The sequence below is a fragment of the Lepidochelys kempii genome, chromosome 1 (genome assembly GCF_965140265.1).
Source record: "Lepidochelys kempii isolate rLepKem1 chromosome 1, rLepKem1.hap2, whole genome shotgun sequence".
Classification (NCBI taxonomy): Eukaryota; Metazoa; Chordata; order Testudines; family Cheloniidae; genus Lepidochelys; species Lepidochelys kempii.
Window position 1 is genome coordinate 4627734 of NC_133256.1, and position 25852 is coordinate 4653585.

The 25852-nt window shown below is 44.4% G+C and overlaps 1 protein-coding gene across 1 annotated transcript; it reads left to right on the forward strand.

The window, feature by feature from the left end:
- The first annotated feature begins 24473 nt into the window (after positions 1-24473).
- Positions 24474-25409, forward strand: LOC140894922 (olfactory receptor 51G2-like). The gene has a single exon (XM_073303865.1). It carries the CDS (start codon positions 24474-24476, stop codon positions 25407-25409), a length of 936 nt encoding a protein of 311 aa, XP_073159966.1.
- The last annotated feature ends 443 nt before the right edge of the window (positions 25410-25852 follow it).

The window sequence follows — 25852 nt, forward strand, 5'->3', positions numbered from 1 at the left end:
CAGGTCATGCTGGTCGGGGAGTGGCACTATATGTGAAGGAAAGGATTGAATCAAATGAAGTAATAATCTTAAGTGAACCAAACGGTACCATAGAATCTCTATGGATAGTAATTCTATGCTTGAATAATAAGAATATAGCAGTGGGAAATGTACCATAAACTGCCTGTCCAGGATGGTGATAGTGACTGTGAAATGCTCAGAGAGATTAGAGAGGCAATAAAAATAATAAAAAAAAAACCCTCAATAATAATGGGAGATTTCAACTATCACCGCATTGACTGTGTACATGTCACCTCAGGACATGATGCAGTGATCAAGTTTCTTGACACCATAAAGGACTGGTTCTTGGAGCAGCTAGTCCTGGAAACCACATGAAGAGAGGCAGTTCTTGATTTCGTCCTCAGTGGGGCACAGGATCTGGTCCAAGATGTAAATATAGCTGGACCACTTGGTAATAATGACCATAATATAATTAGATTTAACATCCCTATGGCAGGGAAAACACCACAGCTGCCCAACACTGTAGCATGTCATTGCAGAAAGGGGGACTACACAAAAATGAGGAAGTTAGTTAAACAGAAATTAAAAGGCACAGTGCCAAAAGTGAAATTCTTCCAAGCTGCATGGAAGCTTTTTAAAGACACCATAATAGAGACTCAACATGAATATCTACCCCAAATTAAAAAAAAAAAAAAAACATAGTAAGAGAACAAAAAAAGTGCCACTGTGGCTAAACAACAAAGTAAAAGAAGCAGTGAGAGGCAAAAAGGCATCCTAGTGAGGAAAATAGAAAGGAGCATAAAACCTGGCAAGTGAAGTGTAAAAATATAATTAGGAAGGCCAAAAATGAATTTGAAGAACAGCTAGTCCAAGACTCAAAAAGTAATAGCAAAAAATTCTTTAAGTAAATCTGAAGCAGGAAGCCTGCTAACCAATGGGGCCACTGGATGATCAAGTTGCTAAAGGAGCACTCAAGGATGAGAAGGCCATTGAGGGGAAACTAAATGAATTCTTTGCATCAGTCTTCACAGCTGAGGATGTGAGGGAGATTCCCAAACCTGAGCCATTCTTTTTAGGTGACAACTATGAGGAAATGTCCCACATTCAGGAGTCGGTTAGAGGATGTTTTGGAACAAATTGATAAACTAAACAGTAATAATTCACCAGTACAAGATGGCATTCACCCAAGAGTCATGAAGGAAGCCAAATGTGAAATTGCCGAGCTACTAACTGTGGTTTGTAACCTATCATTTAAATCAGTTTCTGTATGAAATGTTTGGAAGATAGCTAATGTGATGCCAATTTTTTTAAAATGGCTCCAGAGGTGATTGTGGAAATTGCGGGCCGGTAAGCTTGACTTCAGTACCAGGAAAACTGATTGAAACTATAGTGAAGAACAGAATTGTTAGACACATAGATGAGCATAATATGTTGGGGACGAGTCAACATAGTTTTTGTAAAGGAAAATCCTGCCTCACCAATCTACTAGAATTTTTTGAGAGGGTCAACAAGCATGGGGACAAGGGGTACCAGTGGGTAGAATGTACTTAGATTTCCAGAAATCCTTTGACAAGGTCCCTCACAAAAGGCTCTTAAGCAAAGGAAGCAGTCAGGGAATAAGAGGGAAAGTCCTCTCATGGATCAGTTTCTGATTAAAAGATAGGAAACAAAGGGTAGGAATAAATGATCAGTTTTCAGAATGGAGTAAGGTAAGTAATGGTGTCCTCCGGAGTTTGTACTGGGACCAGTACTATTCAACACATTCATAAGTGATGTGGAAAAAGGGGTAAAGAGTCTGGTGTCAATATTTGCAGATGATTCAAAACTACTCAAGATAGTGAAGTCCAAAGCAGACTGTGAAGAGTTACAAGGCAACTCACAAAACTGGGTGACTGGGCAACAAAATGGCAGAAAAATTCAATACTGAGAAATGCAAAGTAATATATTGGAAAACATAATCCCAGCTGTACATATAAAATGATGGGGTCTAAATTAGCTGTTACCACACAAGAGAGAGATCTTGGAGTCATTGTGTATTGTTCTCTGAAAACACTCACTGAATGTGCATCAGTAGTCAAAAAAGCGAACAGAATGTTGGGAATCATTAAGGTAATAAACCAGAAAATATCATATTGCCTCTATATACATCCATGGTATATCCACATCTTGAATACTGTGTGCAGATGTGATTGCTCCATCTCAAAAAAGATATACTGGAATTGGAAAAGGTTCTGAAAAGGGCAACAAAAATTATTAGGGGTATGGAACAGCTTCCGTATGAAGAGAGATTAATAAGATTGGGTCTTTTTAGCTTGGAAAAGAAAGGACTAAGGGGGAACAGGACGGAAGTGTATAAAATCATGATTGGTGTGGAGAAAGTGAATAAGGAAGTGTTATTTACTCCTTCTCATAACACAAGAACTATAGGTCACCAAATGAAATTAATAGGAGCAGGTTGAAAACAAACAAAAGGAAATATTTTTTTCACACAATGCACAGTCAACCTGTGGAACTCCTTGCCAGAGGATGTTGTGAAGGCCAAGGATATAAAAGGGTTAAAAAAAGAACTAGATAAATTCATGTAGGATAGGTCCATCAATAGCTATTAGTCAAGATGGGCAGAGATGGTGTCCCTAGCCTCTGTTTGCCAGAAGCTTGGAATGGGTGACAGGAGATGATTACCTCTTTTTATTCGTTCCCTCTGTGGCACCTGGCATTGGCCACTTTTGGAAGACAGGATACTGGGCCAGACGGACCTTTGGCCTGACCCAGTATGGGTGATCTTATGTTCGTATGTTCTGAATTTAAGTATTAGAAAGAGCTTCTGGTCAGATTCTTTGAGACAGTATTATACTACTATTCTCTAAACAAAGAGTTAATTGCACAAACCCATTGCAAACAGTATGTGAAATACTTCTCAAATATTTTCTAAAGCAAAAGTCATCACATTTACACATCTGTACTTTAGTACACACATGTCAACCCATTCTTTCCCTCTGATCTTCTCTCAGAGATGATTTTTCACGTTGGAGTGGGACTTAAAATGTAGTCATCTGTCATCTGGATTTCATCACAACCTGAAAAGATCCCAGTATCTCAGCCCTCATTCAGGCACTTATCAGCGAACAAAAGTCTAGTAGTTCCTCTGTCCCTGGGTTAATAGCTGACTGGTTCTCCTCAGGTTCTGTTCTGTCATTCTGCAGCCTGTACCCAGAGTGGTAACAGGCATTGGGATCAGTATGGAAAATATTCCTTTTCTGAGCTCTCACTCTCTAATACAGTTGTTTTGAACCTTTTTTTCATTTGCAGAGCCCTAATACATTTTGAATGGAGGTAGACATAGTCTGGAGACCCCCCCAGTGGCCCACCGACTACATGTTGAAAACCACTAGTCTAGTACATAATAACCACAACACCTTTATTCAGTCACAAATAGGCATTGCATTAAGTGCATTTCAAAGTCAGATCCATGTGGAACTTCATTTCCCACAGGAAAATCGTCTATTGCTCTCTGACTGTCTCTGTCCTGTATTCATAAAATCCAAACCACCCAGGAACGGCATTGGGTCAGGCATGGAGCTGAGCTGCCATAACGAATGTGTACATTAAACCCAGTTCTTGGGATGTTTCCTGTAGGGATATATTGGGTTAATAGCAGGCTGCTGGAAAACAAGCAGGAAGAGAAGGAACAACTCAAGAAAAGCCATCGCTCAGTCAGCACTTCAGGGAGGTTGAGAGACAACACCGGAGCTACAAGCTGAGAAGAGCCTATTTCTGGGCTCAAGCCATATTACACAGCTTGTTTTGATAGTGCTGGGAGTGTGTCCAAAGCTGGGGCAGCTGTTGCTTGGAAGCTCTTCAGACTGACAGACACAGATATGGTGGGGAAGTCTGAAGGCCCTCGGCCTGCCTGGGTCCCCATCAGAGTCCGAGGGTTTGGGGTCAGAGACGTGTACAGACTGCTGTTTGAAAAGTAGGTCAGTTAATTCATCGCAGTTAACTCATGCGATTAAGACAAAAAAATAATCTCAATTAATCACAGTTTTAATCACACTCTTAAACAATAATAGAATATCAACTGGAATTTATTAAATATTTGGGATTTTTTCTACATTTTCGAATATATTGCTTTCAGTTACAACCCAGAATACAAAGTGTACAGTGCTCACTTTACATTATTATTTTTATTACAAATATTTGCACTGTCAAAAGACAAACAAAATAAATAATATTTTTCAATTTACCTCCTACAAGTACTGTAGAGCAATCTCTTTTCTCATGGATGTGCACCTTACAAATGTACGTTATATTTTGTTACAGAACTGCACCCAAAAACAAAACAGTGTAAAACTTTTGAGTTTACAAGTCCACTCGGTCCTACTTCTTGTTCAGCTAATCGCTAAGACAAAGAAGTTTGTTTACATTTATAGGAAATAATGCTCCCGCTTCTTATTTACAATGTCACCTGAAAGTGAGAACAAGTGTTTGCATAGCACTACTGTAGCCGGCATTGCAAAATATTTACTTTCCAGGTATGCTAAATAAGTGTATGCTTTGGCCACCATTCCAGAGGACATGCTTACATGCTGATGAGGCTTGTTAAAAAAATAGTGGGTTAATTACATTTGTGACTGAACTCCTTGGGGAAAAATTGTATGTCTCCTGCTCTGTTTAACCTGCATTCTGCCATATATTTGTGTTATGACAATCTGAGATGTTGACCCAGCACACGTTGTTCATTTTAAGAACACTTTCATGGCAGATTTTACAAAACACAGAGAAGGTACCAATGTGAGATTTCTAAAGATAGCTACAGCACTCGACCAGAGGTCTAAGAATCTGAAGTGTTTTCCAAACTCTGAGAGGGACGAGGTGTGGAGCATGCTTTCAAAAGTCTTAAAAGAGCAACACTCCAATGCGGAAACTACATAACCTGAACCACCAAAAAAGAAAATCAGCGTTCTGCTGATGGCATCTGATTCAGATGATCCAAATAAACATGCTTCAATCCACTTTGCTTTGGATCATAATCGAGCAGAACCCATAAAAAGCATGGATGCAAGTCCTCTGGAACGGTGGTTGAAGCATCAAGGGAAATATGAATCGTTTGAGCATATGGAACGAAAATATCTTGCGATGACAGTTACAAAAATGCCATGTGAGCACCTGTTCTCACTTTCAGGAGACATTGTAAATATGAAGCAGGCAGTTTTATCTCCCGCAAATGTAAACAAACTTTGTGAGTGATTGGCTGAACAACAAGTAGGGCTGAGTGGACTTGTAAAATTCTAAAGCTTTACACTGTTTTATTTTTGAGTGCAGTTATTTTTTTCTACATAATACTATATTCGGTGAATTGTAAAAATAAGTGAATTGAAAAATTGTTTCTTTTTTACAGTGCTCATATCCACAAGAAAAAATAAATATAAAGTGCGCACTGTACACTTTGTATTCTGTGCTGTTATTGAAATCATTATATTTGAGACAGTAGAAAATATCCAAATATATTTAAATGAATGGTGGTCATCTGGCATGAGGAGACCAGAGAGGGGGCAGAGATGACAGTAGCCCTTTAGCTGTGATGGGTATCTACAGGGCAGAGATTCTAGAGCCCTCAGCCAGTCAGGAAACAGAAATATGTCCTATTGGACCTATTACCACAGAGCAACGCAGCTCTGAATTCCTGCCTTCACAATCGAGCCACAGAATAAAACCTTTTCAAATGAAAATGCATTTGCTGATTTAATTTTTAGGAAGAAATAAACCTGAAGTGATTTGGGAACTATTCACTGATATTCGGGGGGGGAGGGGTCTCTTCTCACTCAGTCCCTGGCAGAATCGGCCCAGACCATCTGACACCTCTAGAAATGGGAGCCCTTGAGAAATCCTGACACAGGGCATCGGGATTTGAACACTCCGAGCTCGCTTTGAATGTCAGATTCTGTGTAGATTGAGTAGCCCACTGTGGAGCATGGGCAGATGGAGGGGAGGGGTTCCCAAGCTACCTAGCGCTGCCTGCCCTCCAGCCCCGTCACTGAGTGACCCCGACAGCCCAGCTGAGTCCTCTGTCACTGCACAGAACATTTGAAAATGGAAACAGCTTCCAGCCTTTCCCCTTCACTTCGTATTTTAAAGACAGTGAAACCTGCCAACGTACCCAATTCCTGCTAGAAGGGGAGCCACTGACACCAGAGGTCTTCACCCTAGAGGACAAGGAGTCATCGGAGAGGTTGCACAGGCTGCAGACAGTATTTGTTCAGACAGGGAGGCAACCATATTTATGAAGCATGTTTGCACATTCCCTTGGGAGCCACTTGAACCATCAGGGAACTTCAGCTGCTTGTCTTAGTGTGCACCAGTTTTAACCCCCATCATGGCCAATGGCAAACTGAAGGATGCCAAATCACAGGGGATGGGTGGTGATCCTATCCACTTGGACTGCAGTGTGAAGCCTGCTGCAGACTCTATTCCTGGAATCTGGGCTTGTCATCAATGTTCGTATGGTTCCGATTAGTCACAGGGCTACCTCGAGGGTGGCCAAATGGTAACGATGATGCTGTCACAGCTTTCATCTTCTGAAATAAAATAAAATAGAATCATAATAATAATAGAAGACCAGATTTCTCCTCGGCAACCCCCTTTCCTGCATTACAAACCCAGGGGGCCAGCCAGGAAAGAGAGAGCCCACAAAGCTCCCTACATGGAAATTTCCCTCAGATTGTTCCAGGAGGGGAGGTCCCTTCCCTTCTCCCTGAGGAATGAAAAGGGGGACCCAGGATCCCCAAAATTATGCATAGATCTCAGTGATCCTTTGGGAGGTAGGACCCCTCACCCGCAATCTCTGGGCCTCCACACCTGCTCTAGGACCCTCTCCAGTTCCCAGATAGCACAGGTTCATCAGAGATGTGCTACCAGGGCCTGTCACAATATCCCACAGAGATGGGGAGAGTGATTAGTGTAGCTGAAGGGCACAAATCCTCAGCGATAGACTGGAAGGAAGGTTTCAACCTTTCCATACCCAAAGTGCAGCCGTAGACTCCATCAGTGCAACCTTTTATTATGTTACGAGGGAGAGGCAGATGAAAAGCCTCCAATTTCTTTTGGGGATCCAGGCAGCTGCAGCTGGGCAGAAATATGGCAGCTGAGCTTTCAGAGAAAAAATATCTGTTTTCTATGAAAATTCACCCCAAAAAATGGGTGAAAATGAAACATTTTAGTCTGGGTCAACATTTTTCGTTTGGGAGCAATCTCTCTGTTTTCTACCCCAGCTCTAGCTCAAACCATGAGCCTCCATCCTTTGTGCTACAGGACCACACCCCTAGGTAGCAGGACTAGCCCCCACATCAGCCTCCCACACTCAGAAGCCCCTGGACATTTGCCAAGGTGGCTATGGCAGCTCTATAGCAGAGGGATACCCTGGAAAAGGCGTGTCTGCAGCAGCCCATAGAGCAGTGGAATAATTTAAGAACATAAGAACGGTCATATTCGGTCAGACCAATGTTCCTTCAAGCTCAGTGTCCTGTCTTCTGACTGTGGCCCGTGCAGATACTTCTGAGGGAATGAAAAAAAAAGGTCAATGATCGATTGATCCATCCGCTGTCATCTGCTTCCATCTTCTGGCAGACAGAGGTATAGACACCCAGATCATGGGGTTGCGTCCCTCACTATCTTGGCTAATAGCTACTAATGGACCTTCATGAACTTCCCTAATTCTTTTTTAGACCCAGTTATAATTTCGGCCTTCACAACATCCCCAGCAACAAGTTCCACAGATTGACTGTGCGTTGTGTGAGGAAATACTTCCTTTTGTTTATTTTAAACCTGCTGCTCATTAACTTCATGAGTAATCGCTGGTTGTTTTGAAGGGGGAAATAACACTTCCTGATTCACTTTCTTCACACCACTAATGATTTTATAGATCTCTATCATATCTCCCTAGTCTCTTTAATCTCTCCTCTTATGAAAACAGTTCCATATCCCTAATCATTTTTGTTCCCCTTCTTTTTTCTTTTCCCAATTCTAATATATCTTTTTTTGAGATAAGGTGACCAGAACTGCACAAAGTTATCAAGGTATGAGAGTACCATGGATTTATACAGAGTGGATGGAGAATAGCTGGGCAAAACAGGCATTGAGGCTGATCTTCCTAGAGTTAAACAAGCATATACCCAGTATGGTCAGTATAGTGGCTATCAATAAGCCAAGATCTGTGACGGCCAACATGGAAAGGAAAATGTACATGGGCTCATGGAGACTTGGATCTGTTTTTATAATGAACAGAATGACTGAATTTCCTACTGTCGAAATAAGATACATTAAGCAGAAGGGGATAGAGATCCAAAGATAACATCTTCTTGCCCAGAGATCCTGCTGAGAAGGAACACTGCAGGTGTGAATTTGGTGTCATTGACAGCTGACATAATGTACTGGACAGGTCTGGGGAGTTTTTACTTTTCCTTCCTGACAGGAGATTAGATGATATTTCACTAGACATCATTCTCCTCTCATTGAAAGTTTAGAGTCCCCCAGGAGCTCAAGGAAAATCAGCAAAAACATAGTCTTGGATTTACACCACCGCTAGTAAGATAGGCACTGCCGGACTGGATCTGACCTGCAGTCCATCTAGCCCAGTATCCAGTGGCCAGTTCCAAATGCTGCAGAGGAAGGTGGAAGAAGCCCTGCAATAGGCAGATATGATATAACCAACACACAGGAAAAGTTTCCCCTGACACACACTAGTTCAGGAGTTGTCATACTGGGGGTTGTCGCCCCTCAGGTGGTCGAGAGGTTACTTCATGGGAGGTCACAAACTGTCAATTCCAGCCCAAAACTCGCTTTGCCTCCAGCATTTATAATGGTGTGAAATATATTTAAAAGTTCTTAATTTATAAGGGGGGGGGTCGCACTCAGAGGCTTGCTGTGTGAAAGGGGTCACCAGTACAACAGATTGACAACCACTGCACTAGTTAGACATATTTTCTGGTGTAAATGAGGAAGGTTTAGAGCCCATTGAAGACTTTTTTTTTAAAATATGCTAACTACTGTAATTGGATTTTTTAGTAACCCATATAAACATCCAGTCTCTCTTTGAATCCTGCTAGGTTCTTGGCCCCATTGATCTCTTCTGACTGGGAGTTCCACAGCGTAATTGAGCACTCTGTAATTTTAAAATTGTGACCTTCCCACCAACACACTTTCTGGTCCATTGTATGATGACGTATAGTAAAGTAAAGAACAAAATTGTTGACACACAGATTAACATAATTTGTTGAGGAACAGTCAACATGTATTTTTGTAAAGGGAAATCATGCCTCACCAATCTACTAGAATTCTTTGAGGGGGGTCAACAACCATGTCGACCCGGGGGATCCAGTCCATATAGTGTACTTAGATTTCCAGAAAGCTTTTGACAAGGTCCCTTACCAAAGGCTCTTAAGAAAATTAAGCTGTCATGGGATAAGAGGGAAGTCATCTTATGGATTGGTAACTGGTTAAAAGATAGGAAACAAAGGGTAGTAATAAACGGTACATTTTCAGAATGGAGAGTGGTAACTAGTGGTGTTCCCCAGGGATCTGTTCTGGGACCAGTCTTATTCAACATATTAATAAATGATCTGGAGAAACGGGTAAACAGTGAGGTGGCAAAATTTGCAGATGATACAAAACAACCCAAGATAGTTAAGTCCAAAGCAGATGGTGAAGAGCTTTAAAAGGATCTCACAAAACTGGTTGAATTGGCAACAACATGGCAGATGAAATTCAATGTTGATAAATGCAAAATCATACACATTGGAAAGCATAATCCCAACTATATATATACAATGATGGGGTCTAAATTAGTTGGTACCATTCAAGAGACAGGAATTGTGGATAGTTCTCTGAAAACATCCATTCAATGTGCAGAAGCAGTAAAAAAACCAACCAACCAACCAACCAAACAAACAAAACAAATAGAATGTTGGGAATCATCGAGAAAGGGATAGATAATAAGACAGAAAATATCATATTTCCTCTATATAAATCCATTGTATGCCCAGATCTTCAATACTCTGTGCAAATGTGGTCGCCCCGTCTCAAAAAAGATATATTGGAAGTGGAAAAGGTTCAGAAAAGGGCAACAAAAATGATTAGGGGTATGGAACGGCTGCCATATGAGGAGAGATTAATAAGAGTGGGACTTTTCAGCTTGGAAAAGACATGACTAAGGGGGGATATAATAGAGGTCTATAAAATCATGACTGGTGGGAAGAAAGTGTTATTTACTCCTTCCCATCACACAGGAACTAGGGGTCACCAAATGAATTTAATAGGCAGCAGGTTTAAAACAAACAAAAGGAAGTATTTTTTTCACACAACACATAGTCAACCTGTGGAATTCCTTGCCAGAGGATATTGTGCAGGCTAAAACTTTAACAGGGTTCAAGAAAGAACTAGATAATTTCAGTGAGCATAGGTCCATTAATGGCTATTAGCCAGGATGGGCAGGGATGGTATCCCTAGCCTCTGTTTGCCAGAAGCTGGGAATGGGTGAAGGAATGTGAGTCATCTGGCATTGGCCACTTTTGGAAGACAGGATACTGGGCTAGATCAACCTTTGGTCTGACCCAGTCTGGCCGTTCTTATGTTCTATGTTCTTCAATTTCTTCAGATCTCTTGGGTGAATCCCATCTGGTCATGGTGGCTTAATACTGTTTAATTTATCGGTTTGTTCTAAAACCTCCTCTCCTGATACCTAAACGTGGGACAGTACCTCAGATCTATCATCTAAAAAGAAAGACTCAGGCATGAGAATCTCCCTCACATCATGTGTAGTGAAGACCTATGCAAACAGTTCATTTAGGCTCTCCGCAACAGCCTTTTCTTCATTGAGCGCTTCCTTTAGCGCCTTGATCATCCAGTTTCCTGACTGACTGTTTGGCAGCATCCTGCTTCTGAAGTACTTTAAAAAACTTGCTATTAGGTTTTGTGTCATTTGCTAGTTGCTTTTCAGATCTTGTGAACTATGCATGTATTATCACCATGTCCCATTCAAAAATTGTGAGTCACACACCCAAAAAATCGTGAGACTGATTTAAAAACAATGAGATTTTAAAATATACTAATGTGGGGTTCGTTTACACATGCCTTTGGTTTCCGAGCCTTTGGGCTGCTTCAGATTTCCTAGCTTTTCAGCCACAGGTGACAGCCTTTGGAGACCTGAGGGTGCCCCATGCAGGATTCCAGCAATGGGCGACAGCTTCACACGGGGGGCTCAAGCGAGCATCTGGGGAACATGTGCTTTTTCTTTGAGAAATATGGTCACTCTAAGAAGCTGTTCACTGTGTGAGGATGATGCGGGGGGTGGAGGGAGGTGGCTAGTGCTACCTGTAACAGAAGGTCCTGTAACAGAAGGGACAGAGGCTCATGGTTTGAGCTAAAGCCCAGCTGGAGTCCCCACCCCCACAAAAAAATTTCACCCAAACTAAAATGTTTCCTTTTCACGCATTTTTTGGGATGAGTTTTCACAGAAACTGGATCATTTTTTCTCTGAAAGCTCAGCTGCCATGATGCTTCCCAGCTGCAGCTGCCTGGATTCCCAAGGGCAATTGGAGGGTTTTCATCTGACTCTTCTTTGAAACATAAATGAAGGTATCACTGACGGAGTCTCTGGCTGCACTCTGGGTATGGAAAGGTCAAAAGCTCCCAACCAATCTGTGGCTGGAGTACTGTGCCCATCAGCTACTCTAACCAGCCCTCCCATCTCTGTGCAGTCCCTTCCACCCTGAACAATGCCCCTACAGCAGATCCTGCAGGCAGTGGCTACTGAGACTGGCCCAGAAAGGACATCTCTGATGAACCTGTGCTAGAGGGAGCTGGAGACGGTCCTAGAGCAGTTGTGGAGGCCCAGAGACTGTGGGTGGGAGACCTATCTACCAGTGGATCACTGAGATCTGTGCATAACTTTGGGGATCCCTGGATCCCCCTTTTCATTCCTCTGGGAGAAGGGAAGGGATGCCACCTCCTGGAGCAATCTGAGGAAAGTTTCCTGTAGGGAGCCTCGTGTAGTATCCCTTTCTTGGCCTGCACCCTGGGATTGTGTTGCAGGAAATGGGGCTGCCGGGGAGAAATCTGCTCCTATATTATTTATTATTATTATTATTCTATTTTATTTTATTTCAGCAAGATCTCAGCTGTGATAGCATAATTGTTACCACTTGCCACTCCCGAGGTAGCCATGTGGCTAATCAGAATCATAGGAACTGCGATGAAAATCCCAGATTCCAGGAGCAGAGCCTGCAATAGGGTTTGGACTGCAGTCCAGTTGGGCAGCATCACCACAAGTCCCCTGTGATTTGGCCTCCTGCAGTTTGCCATTGGCTCTGACAGGGTTAAATCTGGTGCACATGAAACGAAGCAGCTGAGGTTCCCTGAGGGCCACATGGCCCCCAAGGAAATGTGTGGGCATGCTTCATAAAAACTGTTGTCTCCTTATGAGAAGAGGTACAGCCTGCTGCCTTTGCACCTCTCCGATGACTCCTTGTCCTTTAGGGTGTAGACCTCTGGTGTCAGCGACTCCCCTTCAAGCAGGAACTGGGTACGTTGACAGCTTTCACTGTCTTTAAAATGTGAAGTGAAGGGGAAAGGCTGGAAGCTGTTTCCATTTTCATATGTTCTGTGCAGCGGCAGAGGGCTCTCAGCTGGGCTGTCGGGGTGACTCAGTGATGGGTCTGGATGGCAGGCAGAACTAGGTAGCTTGGGAACCCCTCCTCTCCATCTGCCCATGCTCCCCGGTGGGTTGTTCAACGTACACATAAATCTGACATTAAAAGCGACCTCAAGTGTTCAAACTCCGATGCCTCGAGTTAGGATTTCTCATTGGGTCTCAGTTATAGAGGTTCTGTGTGCTCTGGGCCTGATTGTGCCAGGGGCTGAGAAATAGGCGACCCCACAAAATATCAATGACTAGTTCCCAAATTGTGTCAGGTTTATTAGCTCCTGGAAATTTAATCAACAAATGCATTTTCAGAGGTTTTATTCTCTGGCTCGATTGTGAAGGCAGGAATTCAGAGCTGTGTTGCTCTGTGGTAACAGGTCCAACAGGGCATATTTCTGCTTTCTTAGTGGCTGAGGGCTCCAGCACTTCTACCCTGTAGATAACTCAAAGAGTTATATGGCTACCAGTATCTCTGCTTCCACCCTGGTCTCCTAGCGTCAGATGTCAGGCCCTGTACCCTTCCCTCTCGATCCTCACACCCTCAGCCTGGGATCTGCGGGTTGTCTGTGCTTTCCCACCAGTCCAAGTTGGTTTGGCACCTGTGATTCTTCCCTTTGGGAGTCTGTGACTAATGGTGAGACGAGTGACCAGCCAGCCTTCTTGAACCAACATACAGTTTAATCTCAACAGCAGGAAGAAAGCGTAACATGGTGGAATAAGAGGGTTTTCAAACAACAGTCAGTACATGTCTCTGACCCCGAGCCCTCCCAATCTGACAGGGACCCAGGTAGGCCGAGGGCCTTCAGGTTTCCCCAGCGGTGTCTCTGCCTGTCGGCCTGAAGAGTTTTTCAGGAATAGCTGCCCCACCTCTGCACAGATTCCTAGTGCTGGTGAAACAAGCTGTGTAATGTGGCTGGAGCCCGGAAATAGGCTCTTCCCAGCTCGTAGCTGCAGGGTGGTCTCTCAACCTCCCTGAAGTGCTTATTGAGATGTGGCTTTTCTTGAGTTGTTATTTCCCTTCCTGCTTGTTTTCTAGCAGCCTGCTATTAAACTAAGAAGAGCCATAATATAGCCATAACATAAACATCCTAATAGCTAATCCAATGTAGCTCTTCAGCAAACATCCCAAGAACTGGGTTTAATGTACACATTCATTATGGCAGCTCAGCTCCATGTCTGTCACAATGCTGTTCCTGGTTGCTATGGATTTTATGTTATGAATACAGGACAGAGACAGTCAGAGAGAGAGAGAGAGAGAGAGAGAGAGAGAGAGCAGTAGACTATGGTGCCTGAATAACAGTTGCTGGGGTCACTACGTACTAGAGAGTGAGAGCTCAGGGAATTAATATTTTCTATGCTGATCCCAATGCCTGTTACCACTCCGGACTGTGTGACACTCTGTACCTCAGGGGAACACCCTACACTCCCATGTTCATCTTTATAAAATGATTGTGTGGTGCCCAATGCAAATTTTGTCATGTTGGGTGCCTTCAGAAGGCTCATGATACTTATCCTGGTTGTTATAGTGATGTTATAGTAAATGTTAGAGTAATGTTATTGGTTATAATTTCATGTGTATAGTTATGAGGCTGAAACTGTTTCCTCATGGCTTAAAGCAAGCCCAGGCAAAAACTTTCCAAAGCAGAGGGGTAGTTCACACCTCATCAGGGCAGGTATGGGAGAAACACAGCCCAGCCTCACAGGAGCAATGGACGCTGGCCTAGGCAGCAACAAAATTAACCTATTAAACCCTTGAGGGAGTCACCCCCCTTCCTTTGGTCAGTTCGGGACTGCGATGAGGTAATGCTCACCTGACTCTAAAGGGGGGAGGGGCAAAGCCAAGAGGGAAGAAAGGACAAGATAAAAGGGAGAGACATTTTCCATGCTCTTCATCTCTCTTCCACCTCCATCTACAGACCCACACCAAGCGACTGAAGTGCTTTTCAAAGAGGAGAGCCTGGCTGAAGAGCAACCAGACAGCCTGTGGTGAGGAGCATGTAAGTTTGTAAGGACATTGAAAGTGTTAAGATCAACTTAGAATGCATTTTTCTTTTATTTCATTTGACCAAATCTGACTTGTTATGCTTTGACTTTAATCACTTAAAATTTATCTTTGTAGTTAATAAATCTGGAAACAGTGCATTTAGTCTGAAGCATGACAGAGATTCCCCTTGGGATAACAAGGCCTGGTACATATACATTTCTTTGTTAAATTGACAAACTCATATAAGCTTGCAGTGTCCATCGGGCATAACCGAAGTTATTGGCTAGTGTCATTCGGTTGCAAGTAGATGGGAGCAGCTTACATGTTAGAAGCTGTGCGTGAACAGCCCAGGAGTGGGGGTTCTCACAGCAGAGAAGGGTAAGGCTGGCTCCCAGAGTTAAGGATTGGAGAGACCTAGCAGATCACTGGTCCAGATAACACCAGAGGGGAACGTCACAGACTGACAGAACAGAACCTGAGGAGACACAGTCAGATATTAACTCAGGGACAGAGGAGCTAGTAGACTTTTGTTTGCTGTGAAGAGACTGAATGAGGGCTGAGATGCTGTGATCTTTTCAGGTTGTGAAGAAATCCAGATAAGAGATGCTGCATTTTAAGTCCCACTCTGTCAAGGTTCCTCCCCCACTCTGAACTCTAGGGTACAGATGTGGGGACCTGCATGAAAAACCTCCTAAGCTTATCTTTACCAGCTTAGGTCAAAACTTCCCCAAGGTACAAAATATTACCCCCGTTATCCTTGGAATGGCCGCTACCACCACCAAACTAATACTGGTTACTGGGGAAGAGCTGTTTGGACGCGTCCTTCCCCCCAAAATACTTCCCAAAACCTTGCACCCCACTTCCTGGACAAGGTTTGGTAAAAAGCCTCACCAATTTGCCTAGGTGACTACAGACCCAGACCCTTGGATCTTAAGAACAATGAACAATCCTCCCAACACTTGCACCCCCCCCTTTCCTGGGAAATGTTGGATAAAAAGCCTCACCAATTTGCATAGGTGACCACAAACCCAAACCCTTGGATCTGAGAACAATGAAAAAGCATTCAGTGTTTTACAAGAAGACTTTTAATAAAAAATAGAAGTAAATAGAAATAAAGAAATCCCCCCTGTAAAATCAGGATGGTATATATCTTACAGGGTAATTAGATTCAAAAACATAGAGAACCCCTCTAGGCAAAACCTTAAGTTACAAAAAAGATACACAGACAGAAATAGTTATTCTATTCAGCACAATTCTTTTCTCAGCCATTTAAAGAAATCATAATCTAACACATACCTAGCTAGATTACTTACTAAAAGTTCTAAGACTCCATTCCTGTTCTGTCCCCGGCCAAGACGACTACAGACAGACACACAAACCCTTTGTTTCTCTCCCTCCTCCCAGCTTTTGAAAGTATCTTGTCTCCTCATTGGTCATTTTGGTCAGGTGCCAGCGAGGTTACCTTTAGCTTCTTAACCCTTTACAGGTGAGAGGAGCTTTCCCCTGGCCAGGAGGGATTTCAAAGGGGTTTACCCTTCCCTTTATATTTATGACACGCCCCCCAAATCTCAGCTAGGGTGAAACACTGGCTGGGATTTCTTCCTGGAGCTCTAGGAAAACAGAGTTAATAAGACACATGCATCTCTAAATATACTACCAAGTACATAAAGACTAACAATATTTTCCACATCTCAAGGACGATTTTAACCAGTTGATTCTGGGAAACTTTCACGGGAGAGTGCATCAGCCACTTTGTTAGAAGCTCCTGAGATGTGTTGGATGTCGAAATCAAAATCTTGGAGAGCTAAACTCCACCGAAGAAGTTTTCTGTTAGTTTCTTTGACGGTGTGAAGCCACTTTAGTGCAGCATGGTCGGTTTGCAGGTGGAAACGCCGTCCCCAAACATATGGGCGTAGCTTTTCCAGAGCGTAGACAATGGCATAACATTCTTTTTCAGTGACTGACCAGTTGCTTTCCCTCTCAGACAGTTTTTTGCTGAGAAACACTACAGGGTGGAATTCTTGATCAGGTCCTTTCTGCATTAAAACTGCTCCCACACCACGCTCGGATGCATCTGTGGTTACTAGGAACGGTTTGTCAAAGTCTGGGGCCCTTAGTACAGGGTCAGACATGAGTGTCGCTTTAAGCTTGTTAAAGGCCTTCTGACACCTTCCGGTCCACTGAACAGCATTTGGCTGTTTCTTTTTGGTTAGGTCTGTCAGTGGGGCAGCGATTTGGCTGTAGTGCGGTACAAATCGTCTGTAATAACCGGCCAAGCCTAAGAAGGATTGAACCTGTTTCTTTGACTTTGGGACAGGCCACTTTTGGATAGCATCCACTTTGGCCTGTAGGGGGCTGATAGTTCCTTGACCCACCTGGTGTCCAAGGTAAGTTACTCTGTTTAGGCCTATTTGACACTTCTTAGCCTTAACAGTTAGTCCTGCCTCCCTTATGCGCTCAAGGACTTTTTGTAGATGTTCCAGGTGGTCTGCCCAGGAATCCGAAAATATGGCCACATCGTCAAGGTAGGCGACTGCATATTCTCCTAATCCCGCTAGGAGACCATCTACAAGTCTTTGGAAAGTGGCGGGTGCATTTCGCAGCCCGAAAGGGAGTACATTAAATTCATACAGCCCGAGATGTGTGATGAAGGCTGACCTTTCCTTGGCAGATTCATCTAGCGGTACCTGCCAGTACCCCTTGGTTAAGTCCAAGGTAGAGATGAACTGGGCCCTTCCCAGTTTCTCTAATAGTTCATCTGTGCGTGGCATGGGATAGTTGTCTGGGCGAGTTACAGCATTTAGCTTACGGTAGTCCACGCAAAAACGTATTTCCCCATCTGGTTTGGGAACTAGAACCACTGGAGATGCCCATGCACTTTCAGAGGGGCGGATTACACCCATCTGTAACATATCCTGGATCTCCCGTTCTATAGCAGTTTTAGCTTGAGGAGACACCCGGTAAGGTTGGACCCTAATTGGGTGAGCATTACCTGTGTCAATGGAGTGGTATGCCCGTTCAGTCAGTCCTGGGGTGGCTGAGAACGTTGGCGCGTAGCTAGTGCACAGCTCCTGGATCTGCTGTCGCTGCATACGCCCAAGGGTCATGGAGAGGTTCACCTCTTCCACACCACCAGCACATTTCCCTTCATAATAGACACCTTCAGGCCACTCAGCGTCGTCTCCTCCCTGGGCTGTAAACTGACAAACCTTTAATTCTCTGGAATAAAAGGGCTTTAGAGAATTAATATGATACACCTTAGGCTTTCGGTTGGAGGTGGGGAATGCTATGAGATAATTAACAGCTCCCAGGCGCTCCTGGACCACGAATGGCCCTTCCCACGATGCTTCCATTTTATGGGCCTGGAGCGCCTTTAAGACCATGACCTGGTCTCCTACTTTGAAGGAACGCTCTCTGGCATGTTTATCATACCAGGCTTTTTGCTCTTTTTGAGCATCCTGTAAGTTTTCTCTAGCAAGGGCTAAAGAGGTTCGGAGGGTGTTTTGTAGGTTGGTTACAAAGTCCAGAATGTTAGTTCCTGGAGAAGGTGTAAATCCCTCCCATTGCTGCTTCACCAACTGCAATGGCCCCTTAACCTCACGGCCATATACAAGTTCAAATGGAGAAAACCCTAAACTGGGATGTGGTACAGCTCTGTAGGCAAAGAGCAACTGCTGCAATACTAGGTCCCAATCATTGGAGTGCTCATTTACGAATTTACGTATCATGGCCCCCAAAGTTCCATTAAACTTCTCCACCATGCCATTTGTTTGATGATGGTAAGGAGTGGCAACCAAGTGATTTACCCCATGAGCTTCCCAAAGGTTTTTCATAGTTCCTGCCAGGAAATTAGTCCCTGCATCTGTGAGGATGTCGGAGGGCCAACCTACCCTGGCAAAAATGTCTGCTAGTGCCTGGCACACACTTTTAGCCCTGGTGTTGCTTAGAGCTACTGCTTCCGGCCATCGGGTGGCAAAATCCATGAAAGTCAGTATGTACTGCTTTCCTCTGGGTGTCTTTTTCGGAAAAGGACCCAGAATATCCACAGCTACTCGCTGAAATGGAACTTCAATGATGGGGAGTGGCTGGAGAGGAGCTTTGACCTGGTCTTGGGGTTTTCCCACTCTTTGGCACACCTCACAAGACTGGACATAGGTAGAAACATCCTTGCCCATTCCCTCCCAGTGGAATGACCCCCCCAAACGGTCTTTGGTCCTGTTCACCCCAGCATGGCCACTAGGGTGATCATGGGCTAAGCTCAAGAGCTTGGCCCGGTATTTAGTTGGAACTACCAACTGTCTCTGAGGATGCCAGTCTTCCTGGTGTCCCCCAGAAAGAGTTTCCTTGTATAAAAGTCCTCTTTCTACAACAAACCTGGATCGATTAGAAGAGCTGAGAGGCGGTGGGTTGCTCCGTGCCGCCGTCCAAGCTCTCTGGAGGCTTTCATCTGCTTCCTGTTCGGTCTGGAACTGTTCCCTTGATGCTGGAGACATCAGTTCCTCATGGGATTGTGGACCTAGGCTTGGTCCCTCTGGAAGCGATATAGGGGATGGAGCTGTTTCTGTTGACTGTGAACCGCTCTCCGCTGGTGCACTATGTTGGGATTCAGGCTCCGGCTGAGCCTCTTGTGTAGGGTTATCGGCTGCTGCCAGTTCAGGTTCGGTGGGGCCCTCTGGTGTTGAGGTTGCAAGTACTGGATTCAGTGCTGACACGGGGTCTGGTGTTGGTTGTTCGGCTGGTTCCGGTTCTGGGACTGGTTCCGTCTGGGTCTCTGGGACTGGATCCACTACTGCTGTTGCAGACATTGGCCTGGGGTCCAGGTCCATCACCTCTGACTGGGTCCTGATAGAAGTTTCCGGAACAGAGCTAGGCCTCACGGCTTGTTTAGCCTGGTTGCGGGTGACCATTCCCACCCTCTTGGCCTGCTTCACATGATTGGCCAAGTCTTCCCCCAACAGCATGGGGATGGGATAATCATCATAGACTGCAAAAGTCCACATTCCTGACCAGCCCTTGTACTGGACAGGCAACTTGGCTGTAGGCAAATTGAAAGAGTTGGACTTGAAGGGTTGAATCGTCACTTGGATCTCTGGGTTGATTAAATTGGGGTCCACTAAGGAAGCATGGATAGCTGACACTTGTGCTCCGGTGTCCCTCCACGCGGTGACCTTCTTCCCACCCACACTCACAGTTTCCCTCCGTTCCAAGGGTATCTGGGAGGTATCTGGGCCTGTGGACCTCTGGTGTGATTCCGGTGCAATGAACTGTAATCTGTTGGGGTTCTTGGGGCAGTTGGCCTTTACATGCCCCAGCTCGTTACACTTAAAACATCGTCCAGCTGACGGGTCACTGGGGCGAGGAGGGTTGCTGGAGAACGGGGTGGTGGGACGATAAGGGGTCTGGAGGGTTCTTTGGGAGGTAGGTGGGGCTTTGGGCGGCCCCCGGTAATAGGGTGTGGTCTGGGGTGGTCCCTTCTGGTCTCCGCTCCAACTGCGACCAGTTTTCTTCTTCTCTGCCACCTCCACCCATCTGGCTCCAATCTCTCCTGCCTCAATTACAGTTTTGGGTTTCCCATCTAGGATGTATCTTTCTATTTCCTCAGGAACACCCTCTAAGAATTGTTCCATTTGCATTAGGAAGGGCAAATTTACTGGAGATTCAACACTTGCTCCTGATATCCAGGCATCCCAATGTTTTACAATGTGGTAGGCATGTCGGGTAAATGACATGTCTGGTTTCCACCTTAGGGCTCTGAACCTCCGACGAGACTGCTCGGGTGTTATCCCCATTCTGACTCTCGCCTTGGATTTAAACAGTTCATACTTGTTCATGTGTTCTTTAGGCATTTCAGCTGCCACCTCAGCTAAGGGTCCACTGAGCTGCGGCCTCAGCTCTACCATGTATTGGTCAGTAGAGATGTTGTACCCAAGGCAGGCCCTTTCGAAGTTTTCTAAGAAGGCCTCAGTATCATCACCTGCCTTGTAGGTGGGGAACTTTCTGGGATGGGAAGTGGTACCTGGAGAAGGATTGCTAGGGTTTGTTGGTATATTCTGCTGGGCCTTTATCCTCTCCATCTCCTCCACATGCTTCCTCTCTTTTTCCTTCTCCTCCTCCACATGCTTCCTCTCTTTTTCCCTCTCCTCCTCCACATGCTTCCTTGCCTCCATTTCCCTCTTGTGGGCAGCCTCTTGGTGTTGTTCTGCCTCCCTTTCTTGTTCCTTCTTCAGCTGCATGAGTTCTATCTGTCTTTCATGTTCCCTTTGTTTTTCCTCAGCCTGAAATTTGGCTAATTCCAGCTGTAGTCGAGCTGAGGATTTGGCCATTCTAACCTCTCTGTTTTTAACTAACTTTACACCCGAGGTTTAGAAATAAACAAACAAAACTTGGCTGTAAAATTTTGCTGTGCTGAAATAGAATACCTATTCTCTGATAGTGATTGTCAGCCTACAGAAAAAGACAATTCCCTTGTCTCTGCTCTGGGCCCAAATTAAAGCAAAAAACCTCCAACTACTTGGAAACCTGCTTACCCAGCCCAAAGAAGAAAAAAATTTCTTTTCAAACCTGTGCTCCTTGTAAAACAAAACAAAAAAAAAATCAAAATCCTAAAAAAAAACCCTGCCACTTTTGTCTCCAGGCAAATGGGTAGAGCACACACCCCCTATTTACTTTTAGGAAGAAAAGAAAAAAAAAAAAACCTCTGGGTTGGAAGACTGTGAATTTCCCTGCAGGAGTTAAGTACCCTGCCTCCAGGCAAAGAAAATCTGCAATTCACAAGATAATCCCCTTTTGTCTCTGCTTGGCCACAAAGCAGAGAGAAACCAAGCTGCTTTCAGTTTCAAAGCTGCCTTCTGGACTTCCTAAAAATTCCTTTTTAAAATCTGTATTTCTAGTTCAAAAAATCTCAACTGGATCTCAAAATGATTTCAGGTTAATCCCACCACTGTGCCACCATGTCAAGGTTCCTCCCCCACTCTGAACTCTAGGGTACAGATGTGGGGACCTGCATGAAAAACCTCCTAAGCTTATCTTTACCAGCTTAGGTCAAAACTTCCCCAAGGTACAAAATATTACCCCCGTTATCCTTGGAATGGCCGCTACCACCACCAAACTAATACTGGTTACTGGGGAAGAGCTGTTTGGACGCGTCCTTCCCCCCAAAATACTTCCCAAAACCTTGCACCCCACTTCCTGGACAAGGTTTGGTAAAAAGCCTCACCAATTTGCCTAGGTGACTACAGACCCAGACCCTTGGATCTTAAGAACAATGAACAATCCTCCCAACACTTGCACCCCCCCCCTTTCCTGGGAAATGTTGGATAAAAAGCCTCACCAATTTGCATAGGTGACCACAAACCCAAACCCTTGGATCTGAGAACAATGAAAAAGCATTCAGTGTTTTACAAGAAGACTTTTAATAAAAAATAGAAGTAAATAGAAATAAAGAAATCCCCCCTGTAAAATCAGGATGGTATATATCTTACAGGGTAATTAGATTCAAAAACATAGAGAACCCCTCTAGGCAAAACCTTAAGTTACAAAAAAGATACACAGACAGAAATAGTTATTCTATTCAGCACAATTCTTTTCTCAGCCATTTAAAGAAATCATAATCTAACACATACCTAGCTAGATTACTTACTAAAAGTTCTAAGACTCCATTCCTGTTCTGTCCCCGGCCAAGACGACTACAGACAGACACACAAACCCTTTGTTTCTCTCCCTCCTCCCAGCTTTTGAAAGTATCTTGTCTCCTCATTGGTCATTTTGGTCAGGTGCCAGCGAGGTTACCTTTAGCTTCTTAACCCTTTACAGGTGAGAGGAGCTTTCCCCTGGCCAGGAGGGATTTCAAAGGGGTTTACCCTTCCCTTTATATTTATGACACACTCTAACCTGAGAAATCTCTCAAAGAATATCAGAGGAGAAAGAATGGGTTGACAAGTGTGTACTAAAGTACAGATGTGTAAATGTTATGCAAAAACTTTTCATTGCAATACAAATATTACAAATCAAACTTTCATGACATTCCTGTATATCGAAAGCCAGCAGCAAAGTTGTTGGAATCTCTACAGGAAGGAATAGTGGTAACATTACTGCTTAATGGCTTTTGCTTAAGAAAGAATTTCAGAAGTGCTCCACATACTGTTTGCAATGGGTTTGTAGTATTAACTGTTTGTTCAGTGAACAATTGTATGGTACTATGTCCTGGTAACTGTCCAAAAGCTGTGACACATTCAGCATCATGAACACAATGCTTCTGCTATTCCTGTACAAGACTTTGCAAAAAGTCCTGAGAGAACAGATCCACTGTCTGTTTTTCAGTAAAGAGTCGATCTGAGGTGCAGGAAAGGGGACTGTAAGAGTGGTTGTATATAATGGATGCCCATCACCTGTTTTATGAGAATGGCTGAAGCAACTTGCACATGCAAATGGATATTAGTGTAAACATAATGTTTTCGCTAAAAGAAAAGGAGTACTTGTGGCATCTTAGAGACTAACAAATTTATTTGAGCATAAGCATCGTGCACCCGATGAAGTGAGCTGTAGCTCACGAAAGCTTATGCTCAAATACATTTGTTAGTCTCTAAGGTGCCACAAGTACTCCTTTTCTTTTTGCTAATACAGACTAACAAGGCTGCTACTCTGAAACCAGTGTTTTCACTATTCACCCATTTGTGATGCCATCCTCTCCCACATCCAACTCAAGTAACTGTCTCTAATAGGCTGTAACTGCCCAGATATCTACAGACTGATGCATGGGGAAAGGATGCAGGTCCTGTGAGGATGAAGAGAATCCTGTAGGATGATGAAACTTTCTGGATTCAGTCAACCCTGGCCAGGTAAAGCACTTCAGCTTCTCTTGAAGTGATTCTTGGGGGGGGGGGGGTCAACTTGTATCACTGGGAGCAGTTGGTAAGGGAAAGTTAATGGAGCCCGGTTCTGATTGAATTTACACATGCAAATCTGGAGTGACACAGTTGAAGTCAATGCTTTTGAATTCAGAACTTGGCACTAAGAATTTATCCCATGTGCTGCAAAGAGGCAGTGGCATAATTTGGACTCTCAGGAGTGGAGAAAATAAATAATATATATAACGAGGCAATGAAACAAGTTTATAAATCGCTTCAATGCAGAAAACATATAAATACAATTACCATTTACCACATGCACTTGCCATGTGTTTACACACAAATCATGATACACTGGGGCACATTCAGAAGTGGAGGCCTGTAAAGGGTGTTTTTTTGCGGGAAAGTCATAATTGTAAAATCAAACAATACTCAAGTATGCTGCAGAACTACCAACCGTAATATATTAATGGTGCCAAGAGCTTAGCAGGATTCATAGAGGGACTGGATGTGTTTATATGAGTGACCAGAAAATCCAAATACAGTAGTGAGGATTTTAAAAAAAAACCTCTTGGAAGAGCTCTAAACCTTCCTGATTTACTACCCCAAAATGTCTAATTAGTAGGTGTCAGGGGGAAATTGTCTCTTGCAGCAGGTTGTCTCATAGCTGCCCATGCAGAACTTCTTCCACCTTCCTCTGCAGAATCTGGACTTGGCCACTGGATAGTGGGCTAAATGGACTATAGGTCTGATGAGGTCTGGCAGTGCCTATCTTCCTATCAGTGGTGCAAATCCAAGACTGTGTTTTTGCTTATTTTCCTTGAGCTCCTGGGAGTCTCTAGACTTGCACCAAGAGCAGAAAGATGTCTAGCTACATATCACCTAGTCTCCAGTTCTTTTTCCTTTCAGGAAGGAAAGTCCAAAACTCCTCGGGCCTGCCCAGTACATTATGTCAGCTGTCAATGACACCAAATTCACACCTGCAGTGTTTCTTCTCACCGGGATACCTGGACAGGAAGACGTCCATCTCTGGATCTCTATCCCCTTCTGCTTAATGTATCTTATTTCAATAGTAGGAAATTCAGTCATTCTGTTCATTATAAAAACAGATCCAAGCCTCCATAAGCCCATGTACATTTTCCTTTCCATGTTGGCCATCTCAGACCTTGGCTTATCCATAGCCACCATACCAACAATGCTGGGTATATTCTTGTTTAACTCTAGGGAGATCAGCTTCGATGCATGTTTTGCCCAGTTGTTCTTTATCCACTCGTTTCAATGCATTGAATCCTCCGTGCTCTTGTTGATGGCCTTGGACCGCTTCATTGCAATCCGTGACCCGCTGAGATATGCCTCCATCCTAACCCTGCCAAGAATAGCCAAGATGGGACTGGTGTGTGTTCTAAGGGGGGTGGCTGTAATACTCCCACTCACCATTCTCCTGAAACAGTTCCAGTATTGTCGAGCCAATGTCCTCTCCCATTCCTACTGCCTGCACCAGGAGGTCATGAAGATGGCTTGTTCAGATATCAGAGTCAACAGTATCTTTGGCTTGTTTACCAAACTCGTAACGATGGGCTTGGACTTGCTGCTCATCTTCCTCTCTTATGTGATGATCCTCAAAACAGTGCTGAGCATCACATCCCATGCTCAATGCCTCAGGGCTTTGAACACCTGCATCTCCCACCTCTGTGTCATCCTGCTCTTCTACACACCAGACATCAGCATGGTTGTGATGTACAGATTCTGGCATAGCTCTTCTTACTTGCTTCAGATTGTTCTGAGCTACATCTCCCTGCTGGTCCCGCCCCTGATGAACCCAGTCGTGTACAGCGTGAAAAGCAAACACCTTCGTGCACGGATAATCAGGGTGTTTTTCAAGTGAAGGGTCAGTTCCTCACCTGGCTGCAGTGGTCGTAACACAGGAGACAAAGAACACCAGCCAGGATCACCTATTTCATCCTGGATCAATACATCCAAGATGATATGAGCTACTGACCTCCACTCTGTAGAGAGAGGTTCAGATGGGGTATAAAGCAGTGGTTTTCAAACTTTTTTTCTGGGGACCCAGTTTAAGAAAATGGTTGATGCCCATGGCCCAACGGTGCTAGGGATGAGGGGTTTGGGGTGTGTGAGGGGCTCAGGGCTGAGGCAGAGAGTTGGGGTGCAGGGGTGAGGACTGCGGGGTAGGGCCAGTGATGAGGGGTTCAGGGTGTGGGAAGGGGCTCTGGGCTGGGGTAGGGGGTTGGAGTTTGGGAGGGGGTCAGGGATCTGGGCTGGGGGTGCAGGCTCTGAGGTGGGGCTGGGGATGAGGGGTTTAGGGTGCAG